Here is a 13,475-nt window from a genome sequence, read left to right as displayed (position 1 = left end):
GGAGAGGAGAGGAGAGGAGAGGAGAGGGCAAGGGAGAGAGACTGATATTCAGAGACAAAGGCAGAACCCTGGCAAACATTATATAATTTTTAAAATTTTCCATATATTTTATTTATAATAAGGTATAATTTTGAAATGCTGTAGGGAAAATAACTCTAGACAGATCTTAACATCTGGGACTGAAATTAAATTCTCAATTCCGAAGCCAAGAGAATGCAACAGTATTTTCCAATTGCTCCTTCCAAGCTGGATGGATGTGTTTCTTGTTAATAGGCTCCGCATCTGTTTGCAAAGTTCTATAAACTAAACCAAGAATGCATTTTGCTCAGTCTTGCTTCTGTCCTTTGTACTGTACTGCAAGGCGCTGAGCAGGAAGCTTCTTCAGCTGCAGCTGTGATCTGGACACCTGCTCTTCCACCTTCCTGGGTGGAGAAGTATGGGGGGTAGCCTGAGACACAACACCCACGAGGAGAGGCATGGCAGGAAACCTGGGGGCCCATGGGGAAGGAAGCACAGTCGGAGCTGTTGGTTTTGGTCACCATATTGACAAGCAGCTGACCAGACTGCAATTTGTATTCAACTTCATTGGCTCTTACAAATTTAGGATAATTTTTTCTGAATTTTAAATGGCATGGAAAGACCAATGACTTTATTGTTTATTTAAATTTTACCAGTGATTTCAAAACCTGTATAAACTCCTATTTTCAAGTGTTCAATTTGTAAGATTTCCTTTTTTTTCAAATTACAATTATCGAGAAGAAAACCTTTCTTTTAATGACCACCTTAAAATTTCTCTCTCTCTCTCTCTCTCTCTCTCTCTCTCTCTCTCTCTCTCTCTCACACACACACACACACACACACACACACACACACACGACTATTGGAGGCATGTTTATCAATAGATGGACACCATCTCTTAATTATAGTAAAAAAATAGAAGCCAGAGAAATTCCTAAATTGTAAGGAAGACTCATGATGGCAGGGCTGCCCTGGGAGCTGGGAGCCTTCTATCACTGGAGCTAACAAAGGCTAAATATAAAAGGAAAGCACAGAGCCACTTTACTTACGAATATCAGTCCAAAAATCCCAAATAAAATATTGGAGAACAAAGACAGGCAGTACATCAAAAAGAAAAGAACACATAATAACTAAGTTATCAAAAAGATTGTTCATTATTAGAAAATCTATTAATAGAATTTAATATATTAATCAGATCATATTTATAGATGAACAAAAAGCATTTGCCAAGATATAAGAGCTATTACTGATTACAGTAAGACTCCCAATAAAATAAGAACAAACAGATACTTTAAAACTACAAACAACAACAACACTCCTGTCTCAGTCCACAGGCCAGCATCATGTTTGGGGGAAACAGCAGAAGCATTCCTGCTAAGGTGAAGACCACCCATGTCCACCACTAGAATGTGCTGTTGTACTGGAGGTTCTAGTTAATGAAATCAGGAAAGAGAAGCAAATTAGAGATATACAAATTGAAACGCAGCAGGTAAAACCCACACTACTTGCTAACCATTAAAACTATGTGTTTCATTGAACACTACTGAACACAATATATGCTTGTGTCAGTCATTATCTTAAGTGCTTTATGTGTTAATTTACTTGGTCCTCACCCAAATCCTACCTGGGAGGTATTGTGATATCACATTTTACAGAAGAGGAAACTAAAGCATAGAGGCCAAAATGGCTTCACACAGCCAGTATGTGGCAAAGCTGTGATGGAATCTTGGCAGCCTGCCCCCAGAGCCATAGATGATACAGTCTATACTGGGAAAATCCATGAGAATCACTTGAAAAATAACTACAAATGATAAATCAAGCAAGATGGCAGGATATGAAATTGATATACAGGATAAGCAGTAATCAGGTAAAAGATATAAAGAAATAAAAGACCCCATTACAACAAAAACAAAACCAAAAAAATGTCTCGGAATACAATTAACAAGAAATATGTGCAATCTCTATGAAGAAAAAAAAGCACAAAAAACAAGTGAAAGATAGGCCATGTTCTTGGAAATGTAGACTCAACATATAAAGCTGTCAATGCTTCCTAAGTTAGTAAATTTAATAAATTTCAATAAAAATATCAACTGGTATTTTTAAAACTCTCAGAGAGAAAAGAATTAAAAAATAAAATAAAATAAACCATCAACAAAACAACAAGAAAACCTACTGCATGGGAGAACATATTTGCTAATGATATCTCTGATAAGGGTTTAATCTCCAACATATACAGGGAACATACAACTTAACAAAAGGAAGACAAACAACCCAATCAAAAAATGGGCAACAGAGCTAAATAGATACTTTTCGAAAGAAGACATAAGGAAGGCCAAGAGACATATGAAAACATCAAAGTCACTAATCATCCGAGACATGCAAATCAAAATGACAGTGCGGTACCATTTCACACCTGTCAGAATGGCTATCAACAAATCAACAAACGACAAGTGTTGGAGAGGATGCAGAGAAAAAGGAACCCTTGTGCACTGCTGGTGGAAATGCAGACTGGTGCAGCCACTGTGGAGAACAGTATGGAGTTTCCTCACAAAACTAAAAATGGAACTTCCATTTGACCCAGTGATCCCACTTTTAGGAATATATCCCAAGAAACTAGAAACAGCAATCAGAAAGGATATATGCACCCCTATGTTCATAGCAGCACAATTTATAATAGCTAAGATTTGGACTCAGCCTAAGTGCCCATCAGCAGATGAGTGGATTAAAAAACTTTGGCACAACTATACAATAGAATACTATGTTGCTGTAAAAAGGAAGGAACTCCTACCATTTGCAACAGCATGGATGGAGCTGGAGAGCATTATGCTAAGTGAAATAAGTCAATCAGAAAAAGATAAATATCACATGATCTCACTCATTTGTGGATTATAATGAACAACATAAACCGATGAACAAAAACAGATCTAGAGACAGAGAAACATCGATCAGATGCTCAAACCTCAGGGGTAAGGTAGGGGAGGGTGAGGGTAAGGGGGAGAGATCAACCAAAGGGCTTGTATGCATGCATATAAGCATAAGCGATGGATGCAGACAACAGGGGGTGAGGGTGAGGGCAGGACTGGGGGGTGGGGAGACAATGGGGGAACAAGGACACATTTTTAATACCTTAATCAATAAAGAAAAAAATTCAAAAATAAAAAAGAACAGCAGTGAGGTGTGAGACAACTTTAAATGGTCTGATATATGTATAATTGGAGACCATAAAGCATAGAAAGGCATGGGGTTAGGGGCAGAAAACATGTTTTAAGAAATAATCACTGAAAAAATCCTCAACTTGATGAAAACTATCAACCCATGTAGGTCCCAGTAGTTCAAGAAATCACAAGCACGAGACACATGAGAAATTATTACTAAGGCACACCATAATTGAACGACAAAACCTGCAATAAAGAGAAAGATCTTAAAAGCAGTGAGTAAATGGTCTGCTAGATGATTCTATGTCTCTGGATATATTTTTGTTCATCAGTTTATGTTGGTCATTATATTCCACAAGTGATACTTTCAACAATAAAGAATTTTTTAAAAAGCAGCGAGTAAAAAAGACACATTCTACACAGAAAAACAAAGATGAGTTAACTGCAGACTTACAGTGGAGCAACACCTTTAAAGTGTTGAACAAACAAACAAACAAAACAAAACCCAACCAAACCTGTCACAATAGAATTCTAAACCCAGCAAAAATTCTTTCAAGAGCAAAAGTTAAGTAGAATATATCACACATATATTCCTGAAAGAATTCCTCACCAGCAGAGAAGCACTATAAGAAATGACCAAGATTTTCTTCAGGCAGAAGGAAAAGAATACTAGGTAGAAATCTAGATTTACATAAAGAAGTGAAAAGCACTAAAAATGGTAACTATATGGGTAAATATATAAGATTATTTTGTATGTAAATCTTTTAAAAATATGAGATGAATTTTTACACAAAAATAAAAACAATGTAATGTGGAGTTTATGACATATGTATAAGTAAAAAAGATAATAGTATAAAAAGCTAGGAGAGGAGAGGGGAAAGTAGACTATTTTAAGGTTCTTATAGATATATGTGTGAAGTGGTATATCACTTGAAGGTAGATTGTGAGAAGTTTACAAACCCTAAATCAAAAAAAAAAAAAAAGAATTATAGCTAATAAACCAACAAAGGATCTAATGGAATCATAAAAATGCTAGGAGAGTCCAGAAATAAAAGTCAGAAAATGAAGAAAAAGGTAACAAAGAATACATGGGACAAACAGCTATGTAGTAGATTTAAATTTACATATATCAACAATCACACTGAATGTAAATGGTCTAAATATTCCAATGGAAAGAAATTATCAGATTGGATTAAAAAGACAATTTTAAATATAAAAACCAACTAGGTTAAAATTAAAAGGGTGAAAAAAACATACCATGTTCACACTAATATAAGGAAATCTACAGTGGCCATGTTAATATCAAAGTGGATATCAGAGAAAAGAATACTAGTAGAGGCAAAGGAGGCTACTTCATAATAATCAAGGAGTCAGTAAAGGACATAACAACACTATACATTTATACACCTAACAAAAATAGGAAAATCCACAATTATAGTGAGTTGCACAAGTTGTAAGACACAAGATTAATATACACAAATCAATTGTATTTCTATATACTGACAATGAACAATTGTAAACTAAAGTTAAAAATTTTGAACAGTATAGAAAATATGAAATACTTCGGGATAAGTCTGACACAATATTTGTAAGTCTGTACACTGAAAACTACAAACATTGCTGAAAGAAATTAAGATATAAATAAATGGAGAGATATACCTATTCATGTGTCAAATGACTTTGTATCATTAAAGCTGTCAATTATAATTGAATTCATCGATAGGTCCACACCCTCTCAACCCAAACTCCAGCAGGCTTTTATTGTGGGAAAGTACCAGCTGATTCTAAAATTTAGATGGAAATACAAAAAAGACCTAGAGTAATAGTCGAAACAATTTTGAAAAAAACAATGTTGCCTGATTTCAAGACTTACACAGCTACAGTGATTAAGACAGTGTGGTATTGGCATAAAGACAGACAAACAGATCAACAGCACAGAAAAAGAGAGTTCTGAAATAAACCCACACATATATGGAGAAATGATTTTTTTATAAAGGTGCAAAGGCAATTCAGAAGGGGAATAAAATGACAAAACTTCTAGAAGAAAACATATGAGAAAATCTTTGTGATCTTGGGTTAGTCAAAGATTTTTAAAATATGACACTAAAAGCACAACCCATAAAAGAACAAATTGATAATTGGGACTTCATCATAATTAAAAACTTCTGTTCTTCAAAAGACATCATTAAGAGAATGAAAAGACAAGCTACAGACTGGAATAAAATATTTGCAAAACAGGTACCTTAGGACTCATATCCAGAATATATAAAGAACACTCAATAAGGAAACCAAATTTTAAAATTGGCAAAAGATTTGAACAAACACTTCAACAAAGAATATATAGATGGCAAATAAGCACATGAGAAAATGGCCAACATCATTAGTCACAGGAAATGCAAATTAAAACAAGGAGATGCCATTTCATACCTACTGAGATGGCTAGAATTAGAGACTGAGCTAGCAGATGTTGCTGAGGGCATGAGAGAATGGGCACTCCCACATGTGAGGGGAAAGGAGGATGGTACAACCACTGTAGGAAACAGGTGAGAAGTTTCTTAAAAAGTTAAACATACTCCTATCAAATGACCCAGCTATTTCACTCCTACATATCTGCCCACAAGAAATGGAATACTATGTCCACACAATCTGGTACATGAATATTCATAGCCGTTTTATTTGTAGACTCTCAAGGATGAACCTGCTCTGACAACACCTCCTCACTGTGGTCTGGGGGCCCAGCTCCTCAGGGTGCTGGGCATCATGTGAGGCAGGTGGCCTGCCTGGCACAGGGTCATCCCATCTGGGAACAGCCCCCTGTTCTGACTCCTACTGGGTTTACTGCGTGGAGCCCCCTCAGCCCTCCCCAAATTGCTCCTGCTGCCAACCTCAGAGCTCCTATCTCCATGGTGGACTGGCATATCTCAACCCCAACCTGTCCCAGACCTTCCCCCACCTTCCCGAGCCCCTCCAGAGCTTAGATTGAGAGCCTTCTGCTCACCAAGGCCCTTTCTTTCACAGCCCACATCTTATGTCAGGAATCCTGTTGATCCTTCCTTCAAAATTCCCCCAGAACCCACTCTCCCAGTCCTGGCCCCATCTTTCAGCAGTGCCTGCAGCCTCCAGAGCCTGTGCCCCCTGTCATCGTGTTACCTGCACCAGAGCTCAGGTGCCCAATCCTGGCTCCAGCCGCCCCTCCACCTGCTATTCTCAGTCCAGGCCCACCTGGGCTGAAGCTTCTTGGGCCCACCTTGCCACACATTTAACCTTGCACTTCTGACGCCGTCCTCATCATTGGGTCTTTCTCATCACAGGCTTCTATTGCTTTCTAAGACACTTACCTTGTCTACTGGCCACCTGCTGCCCTCATGCTGATGAGGATGCTCAGAGGAAGACCTGTGTCCACCACATCCCTGCCGCCTCTCAGGCCCCAAGTGGTGGCTGGTACGTGGCCAATATGTCCTGTGGGTGAGTGAACCACATGGCCTTAAACCGTCCAGTGTGCAATGACCAGGCGCTGCTATGCTGTGCTCCCAACCTCAACCAGGCGACTCCTAGGTGGTGATGGGAGTGTGTCCCAGTGGCCTAGGCCAGTGGTCGGCAAACTGAAGCTCGCGAAGCACATGCGGCTCTTTGGCCCCTTGAGTGTGGCTCTTCCACAAAATACCGACTTCTGTGCATGGGCCACAGTTTCAATCACACTGTACATGCGCGCCCGCACATGGTATTTTGTGGAAGAGCCACACTCAAGGGGCCAAAGAGCTGCATGTGGCTCGCGAGCTGCAGTTTGCCGACCACTGGCCTAGGCATACAGGTGAGCACCTGAGGTCTGGTGGGAGTTTGGGCAGACAGAAAAGGAGTTCCTGCTGAGAGTCAGGGGTGGGGATAGACCATCCCAGCCACTGCACGCTTGATGGATTCTGGGAGAGATGTCTTTGCCTGCCCATGAGTCTCCCTCTACTGGGACCTGTGTCCCAACCAGGGCTTTAGCGTCTCAAAGGGGCCATGGGCTCATTGAGGTGAGCACAAGTGAGCAAGCAGACAGTTTTGTGAAAAAGTGAGATGCACATGCTGGGAGGTGGCTGGGGTCACATATGTGGCCTGACTTCCCACGCCCACGGAGGCAGTGGGAGAGGCTGTTTCCACAAGTTATAAACTGTACTTTGTAGCCAGGGCAAGAATGGAGTTTTCATTATTGTCATTTTAAGTAGTTTTGCAAAAGTAAAACTAGAAAGACCTGTGCAAGCCAAACATTTAAGAAAGGGTTGGGAGAGAGGGGACAAAGTATTAATTTGTGTGAGAATGAATTAGCTTCTCTAGACAGCAGGTGGCCGCAGAGCCAGGTCTGATGAGTGTGTGACCAGGCGCGTGTGCACAAGGGGTGGAGGGGTCTGAGTGAGGGGCACAGACAGGAGCCAGAGCCAGTGGGGGCAGCCCACGACATTTATTGAACTCCGACATGGTGCAGAGGTGCTTCCTGGCCAGTCTGAATCCTCCAGCCACCCTGGAAGCTGCCCAAGGCCCATGTGTGGCCTCCCCACACATAACATCTCTGTGAACTCAGAGCCTAGCACCTCCTTCATCCCACTTCTCAGGTCAGGTTCCGGCACCTGCTTTTCCTTCCCTCAGGACAAGGGAAAGGGTACAGCATGAGACCTGCACAAGACCTGCATGGACATGTGGACCAAGACAAGCAAGGGTATGAGGGGAAACAAAGTCAGCAGGTGGGGCCAGGTGAGAGAGGGGCAGCCACAGGTCTAGATGAATGAGGAGAGGACAGCTAATAAGAAATGCTGTCAAAATGTTAAATCAACTCTTAAAACAGTTACACTGACACTAAGGAGCAATATTTCTAAAATGTCACAGATGGGAATGCCCCCAAGCACTGAACACTGAACATAATAAGCGCTGCATGCGGATGAGTGAGAAGACTGGAGCAGAAGTTACTGAATGCACAGAGTCAGGGACAGGCCTGGAGCTCACAGACAGCTATAGATATAGACTTGCTTTGTTGGCATGTGTACCGCTATAGACCATTTTGTTAGTAAAGAAAACCTCTATTTGTATTTGTGACACAGGGTGGGCTGTCTGTACAGAGCGTGCGAGCCAGGTGGACGCCAGGGTTCATGGTGTGGAAGATGCTGGGCAGGATTAGAGTGCGCCCATCCCAGTGACCTCAGACGTCAGCCTAGAAGAGAGAGAGGCACAGGGAGACAGGTTACAGCATTCTCACAAAATGAGGTCAGACAGGAAATGTATTGCCCTGTGGCATCTTCACAGCCTTGGCATCTATCTCCCTCCGAGTTGGGACAGACAGTCTCAGGTCGCTGCTCAGTGGCCTTGAGCTGGAGACCAAAGCCCAGCAGAGGGAGAAGGACCCACCAGGGGCCCCTGTGCTTGTCATCACGTCAGGGGCATGATGAGAACCACCTGGACAATCTTAGGCCACCACAACCATTTCCACAGCAACCACTCAGTGAGGGGCACTGGAGTCACACTGCCCACAGGGGCTGCCTCCCTGTCCCTCTGCACATCCCTTCAGCCCTTTCAACATTGTGGAGTAGGGAAGAGGGTCTGGACCAAGGTGGAGAGGTCCCATCTCCCTGGGTGTGGTCACACTGTGTTCTCCAATGTGCCCTAGGTAGGGAGGCCAGGTGAGTGGCCCAGGCGTGGCCAGGAGAGTTGTCACTGCTCTGGGCCTCCTCACCATGTGCCCTGGCCAGGTCGCAGGATCTCACCTCCTACCGCGTGTAACCTTGAACCCTCTCAGAGTTCCCTCATGCATTTCTCTGCAAGTGTCTGGGTTAGGAGGTCTTTACAATCACATGACATGTGAGAGCAGAATGATTTAATAGTAACATTTCTCTGAAACTACACACCCTTTATGCTAAATTTCAAATAACCTGGGTGTGTGGCCGACCTCAGGCCCTGGATGGCATAGTCACTGCCTTCCTGAAAATACTCTCGCCTCTAACCACCTAGCCCCTCACTGAAGATCCTTCAGGGTGAAAGGCCAAGTGAGAAAGGCCTCGTGTGTAAGTGGAGACTCCAGCATCTTCCATGCCTAGGCCCAGGCAGGGAAGAGAAGCCCCGAAGGAGGCACATTCCATACCCAGGACTAGCCAGTCTCTGAGTGTCCTAGCCACTGAGCAGCACTCACCTGGCATTGATGAGGTACTGGGCAAGGCTGATGTTGGCTGGGGTCCCTGTGATGGTGATCTGGCGCTCTGATGACCCTTCTGTGGCATTGGCGATTTTGATCTGAGCTCCAGACATCTGTCGAATTTCATTGATTTTGGTCCCTTGGCGTCCAATTATACAGCCTATTAGCTAGAAAAAAGGACGGAGGAATTTCTTAGAGAAGAGCCCATGGCAGCCCTGAGCAGAGTGTGCAGAGCCCTGGGGGAAGCTTGTGAGGATGGCCCAGCCTTGATCTCCACCCCACACCACAAGCTCCTTGCTTCCAGGAGGAAGAGGCACTGTCTTCCTGTGGGAGGGATGGGAGCTGTGGGCACCAGGGCTCTGCTTGGTGCCCTATTTGTGAGCCATCCTGACAAATCAGGAGAACAGAGAGTCACGTGGTTGCCACTTGCCCAATGTCCTTTGGGAGCCCAGAGGTCCAGTGCCAGCACCAAGGCTAAAGCCATGCTGGTACCTTCTGGGCTGGGTTCTCAGGGTAGTGGGATGTTTGTTTGAAGCCGGAGTAAAGCTCGCTGCTGCCTGAAACCTCTTTTGATAAACTTGGGTGAAATTCTGAGGACATGTCAAGTGTTCCCTTTCCTTTCCATCCGGTAATCTCTGTATAAGGATGGATGCAGTGGCCTCTGAAGGAGTAGACAGTACTTGGGAATGAAACAGCCAGAGGGACAAGAGCCAGGGCCTCCTCAGGACACAGGACAGCCACACGTGGGGCCAGATTGCAGCCTGAGGTCCCTGCTGGGCATGGCAGTTCAAGTCCATGGACAGAACTGAGTCCCTTCATTCACATAGGGGCCGTCGATGAGAGCTCTGAGCATGAGCAGAGAAAGAAGAGACCAGACAAGTGGGGCCTAGGCAGTTGGTTTCCTATCCACCTCTCATGTAGCAGCCTGGACAGTGGTGTCAGCACTTCCTGTTCTTGTGTCAGCAGCAGCAGGTGCAGGGCTGGAGGAAATCCATTTCCAAATGAGTGAAGTGACTCTGAACCTGCGAGATGACAACAGCTCACTGGGGACACAGGTGCACCTCAACTAGCTCTTGTCCCTGACGTGACTTCCAGCGTCTCAGTTCTGCTCATCTGCAAGGCCATCTCTGTTCCTCTCCTAGGTTAGACCAGCTGCCTCACTAGACCTTAACACAGTCTCTCCAACTGTCCAGACAAACTTCCCCAAGCTGTTCAGCTTCCTCCACCTCCTGCCGAAGTTCTCCCAACTCCACTCACATCTCTCCAGGCTCTGCCCACACACTCCTGGGCCCACCTACCGCCCAGGCTCTGCCCACATCTCACCAGCTGCACCCCTTACTCCTTTGTGCATGGCCCTGAGGTCAGGGAGAGTGACTTCCACAGATACCAGCCTGAAATCCTTGACTCACTCTTCCCTGGCACCCTCCCGCTGGCAGAGAAATCTTGAGGGCTCCTTTCTGACCAGGGCCAGTCAAGGCAGCTGACTGGCAAGCCCTCCGGGGCAGGTGCGGGGGCAGCAGCACTGGAGGAAGAATGTGGGGCCAGCTGAGTTCCCCGAATATGCCGATGCCGGCACGGCACTCGGGAGGGCCCGCCTGAGCTTCCCGCCCTGACTTGGTATGTCCTCCCGCTGTCCTCACACCTTCCTCAGCCAATAGAAACGGAATGTGTGGAAGTCCACTTCCTTTGCACTTCAGTGTGAGTGGCCCTGCCCAGACCTGCCCGGCTTGCCTGTTTCTGCTCCAGCAAAAGCCATCTGAGGTAGATTTCCTCTGTGTGCCCTCCCTACATTCTCTTAAACGTTTGTCTTCCCGTTTTTCTTACTGGAAACATCCACACCCACACCTCTCTTCTTCCCTGCCCTCAGGGCATCTCCCCTCCCTGAGACTTCACACCCCCTGAGCTGCTCCCCATCCCTGACATGGACTATCTCTCTTCCAGATAAAACCATGCAGTCTGAGTGCCAATGAGAAACCACAGCTGTCAGCGCAGCCCCCAACACTGACGCCGGCTGAGCATAAGGCTCCTTTAAGTAGCTACAGGGGGATGTGACAAGAGCGCTAATCTGGACAGGAGCGCAAGGCCCACATCTGCTCTGCCCTGGACTGCCCTTCACACGGCCTCTCTGGCTCTCCAGGCCCCCTGGACATTCAGTCCAGAGACCGGCTCTCGTCTAAGTCTTCATGCCTCCATTGGACATTTAAAGAAAGATTACAGAGGTACTCTCAAATAATGCAGCCCCCTCCTAACCAGATTTCCAAGTCAAACCCCACGGGAACCACGGGAGCACATCTACCCTTGCACAGTTCTTGCAGCTGCCTGTGTGAGCCCTTAGGTTCCCTGTCTCAGCAGAAGGGGCCCAAGCATGGGGTCCCCACAGGCACAGTGACAAGAGCAAGGCAAGCTGTGCAACAGGCAGTGAGGGCAAAGCGGTGATCATCAGAGATGGAGTCCAAGGCTGCCAGCTACTGGGGGCAGCTCCTTGCAGGGCTCTTGGCCCTGACCAGCCTGGGGCCCCACGGCCACAAGGGTAGGCTGGCCATGTTGTGGACCCTGTGCATCATTTAGGTCATCACATTTATTGCACTGTCCAGAGTTCCTTTTTGCAGGTAAGTCATGGTGACATGTAGGTGTCGGTACAATTTTCCTTTGTCTGATCTAATTTTGACCAAGAGACGGAGATTGACAAGATGATAGGCAAGTGTCCCAACAGATATACATTCTACTTGCTCTTTTCTCTCCAGGTGGCAGGAGGCCATGGGGCCACACATCCCCTGCATGAGATCCTTTGCCAGGAAGGGTCAAGGAGTGGGTTCTGCAGGGCACACAGGGCCCAGAAGGCACCCTCCTTCTAAGGAGCTTCCCCAGCAGGAGGATGGCAGCCATGCACTGGGAGGGAACCCAGGAAACAGGCACGTCAGCTTTCCAAACAAGTGTATCTCCTTGCCTGTTAGGTTCATTTCAGTTTTAAAAATAAAGGCTCAAATCAGATCAGGATATCTGGTGTTGGTGAAAAGGTGGTTTAAGGAAAGGCTACAAAGGGGGGAGCCCACAGCAGAGTGGCGACTTGCACGTATCGTGTGGGTGAAAAGACTTGGCAGCCTGCCCAGAGTTGCTGCTCGAGGACCAGCCACAGTGGGAGGACATGTCTGGAGTCCTTGAAAGCAGAAACTGGCTCTGCATGAGAACACAGAGCCCGATCACTCTGTGCAGGAGTTTGGCCTGCAGCTGCACAGGGTCCCTGACGAGAGCGGTCTCTTCTGGAGGGCCCTCCCGTCCACCTGCCCATCTCTTTCCTGTGGGTCATCTACTGAAGGGAAGAGACAGGATTTCCTGCCAGGCTGGTGGGAGGGGCAAAGCAGTGAAGGTTACTGAGGGCCGTGGTCCTAGGGCAAGAAAGTCCAAGTCCCCCACATAGCAGCCTCTCCGTGTTGCTCAGGGCAGCTGCTCCTCCAGGATACATGCCCCATATCCGCCCTAGTATCCTAGGCTGGGGATCCAAGTCAACATTCTTATATGATTCAAGGATTCAGAGGATGATGTGGGAGGACTGAGTGTGACGGGAGCTTGAAAGGCCATCTCCTCAGAGTCCAGGCAGGTGGATGCCAGATCCAGGAATCCAGACAAACCTGTGACATCCCCATACCCTGCAGACTCACAGAGAATCCCAAACCCTCCAGAGTCCCAGGGAGCATGGGGCAGGGCCACTCCAGAGCATCCTTGGGCCACCATTCTTCAAGGGCCAACCCTGAAGCAGGGCAGTGCCTTTACATGGGGTCAGCGGGGCCTCAGCTTCCCTGCCAGCTCTGGCATCTAAATTCTAAGTAAACTCCGAAGCGCCCTATTTGTTCTTTTCTTATCTAGTACCTCAGGGGCTTTTATGGACATTAAACTGCTTAACATGAGAAGGGACGGGCAAGTTATAAGGTGAGGTCAAGGGGGCTCGGGCATACTCACATCATTGGGAATGGTGAGCTCATGAGTGCTGGCCGGGGGGCTGGCATCCAGACCTGGGCACACCAAGGGTACACGGTTAGGCTGGCAGAAGGCTGCTCACATCACACCCCAGTGTCCAGTCCATGCTAGGCCCAGGCAGGGCCAGGGGCTGGCCCAAGGGGTAAGGTTAGTGCAGCTGGAGGTCA

The 13,475-nt window shown here is 46.2% G+C and overlaps 1 protein-coding gene across 3 annotated transcripts in view; it reads right to left on the bottom strand.

The window, feature by feature from the left end:
• Positions 1–7,599: 7,599 nt before the first annotated feature.
• Positions 7,600–13,475, bottom strand: part of PCBP3 (poly(rC) binding protein 3) — a 223,080-nt gene continuing 217,204 nt past the window's right edge. For all 3 annotated transcript variants that reach the window (XM_081087534.1, XM_081087535.1, XM_081087533.1), the window contains 3 exons: positions 13,291–13,343; positions 9,331–9,500; positions 7,600–8,358 (listed from right to left, as the gene is read on the bottom strand). In XM_081087534.1, coding sequence (XP_080943660.1) covers positions 8,322–8,358; positions 9,331–9,500; positions 13,291–13,343 — 260 coding nt within the window. In that variant the 3' untranslated portion in view covers positions 7,600–8,321. The remainder of the gene's footprint in view (positions 8,359–9,330; positions 9,501–13,290; positions 13,344–13,475) is intronic.

This window comes from Myotis nattereri (assembly GCF_964212035.1).
Source record: "Myotis nattereri genome assembly, chromosome: 3".
Taxonomy (NCBI): domain Eukaryota; kingdom Metazoa; phylum Chordata; class Mammalia; order Chiroptera; family Vespertilionidae; genus Myotis; species Myotis nattereri.
Note: the sequence above shows the minus strand (reverse complement) of the source record. Positions and strands in the feature narration are given on the sequence as shown.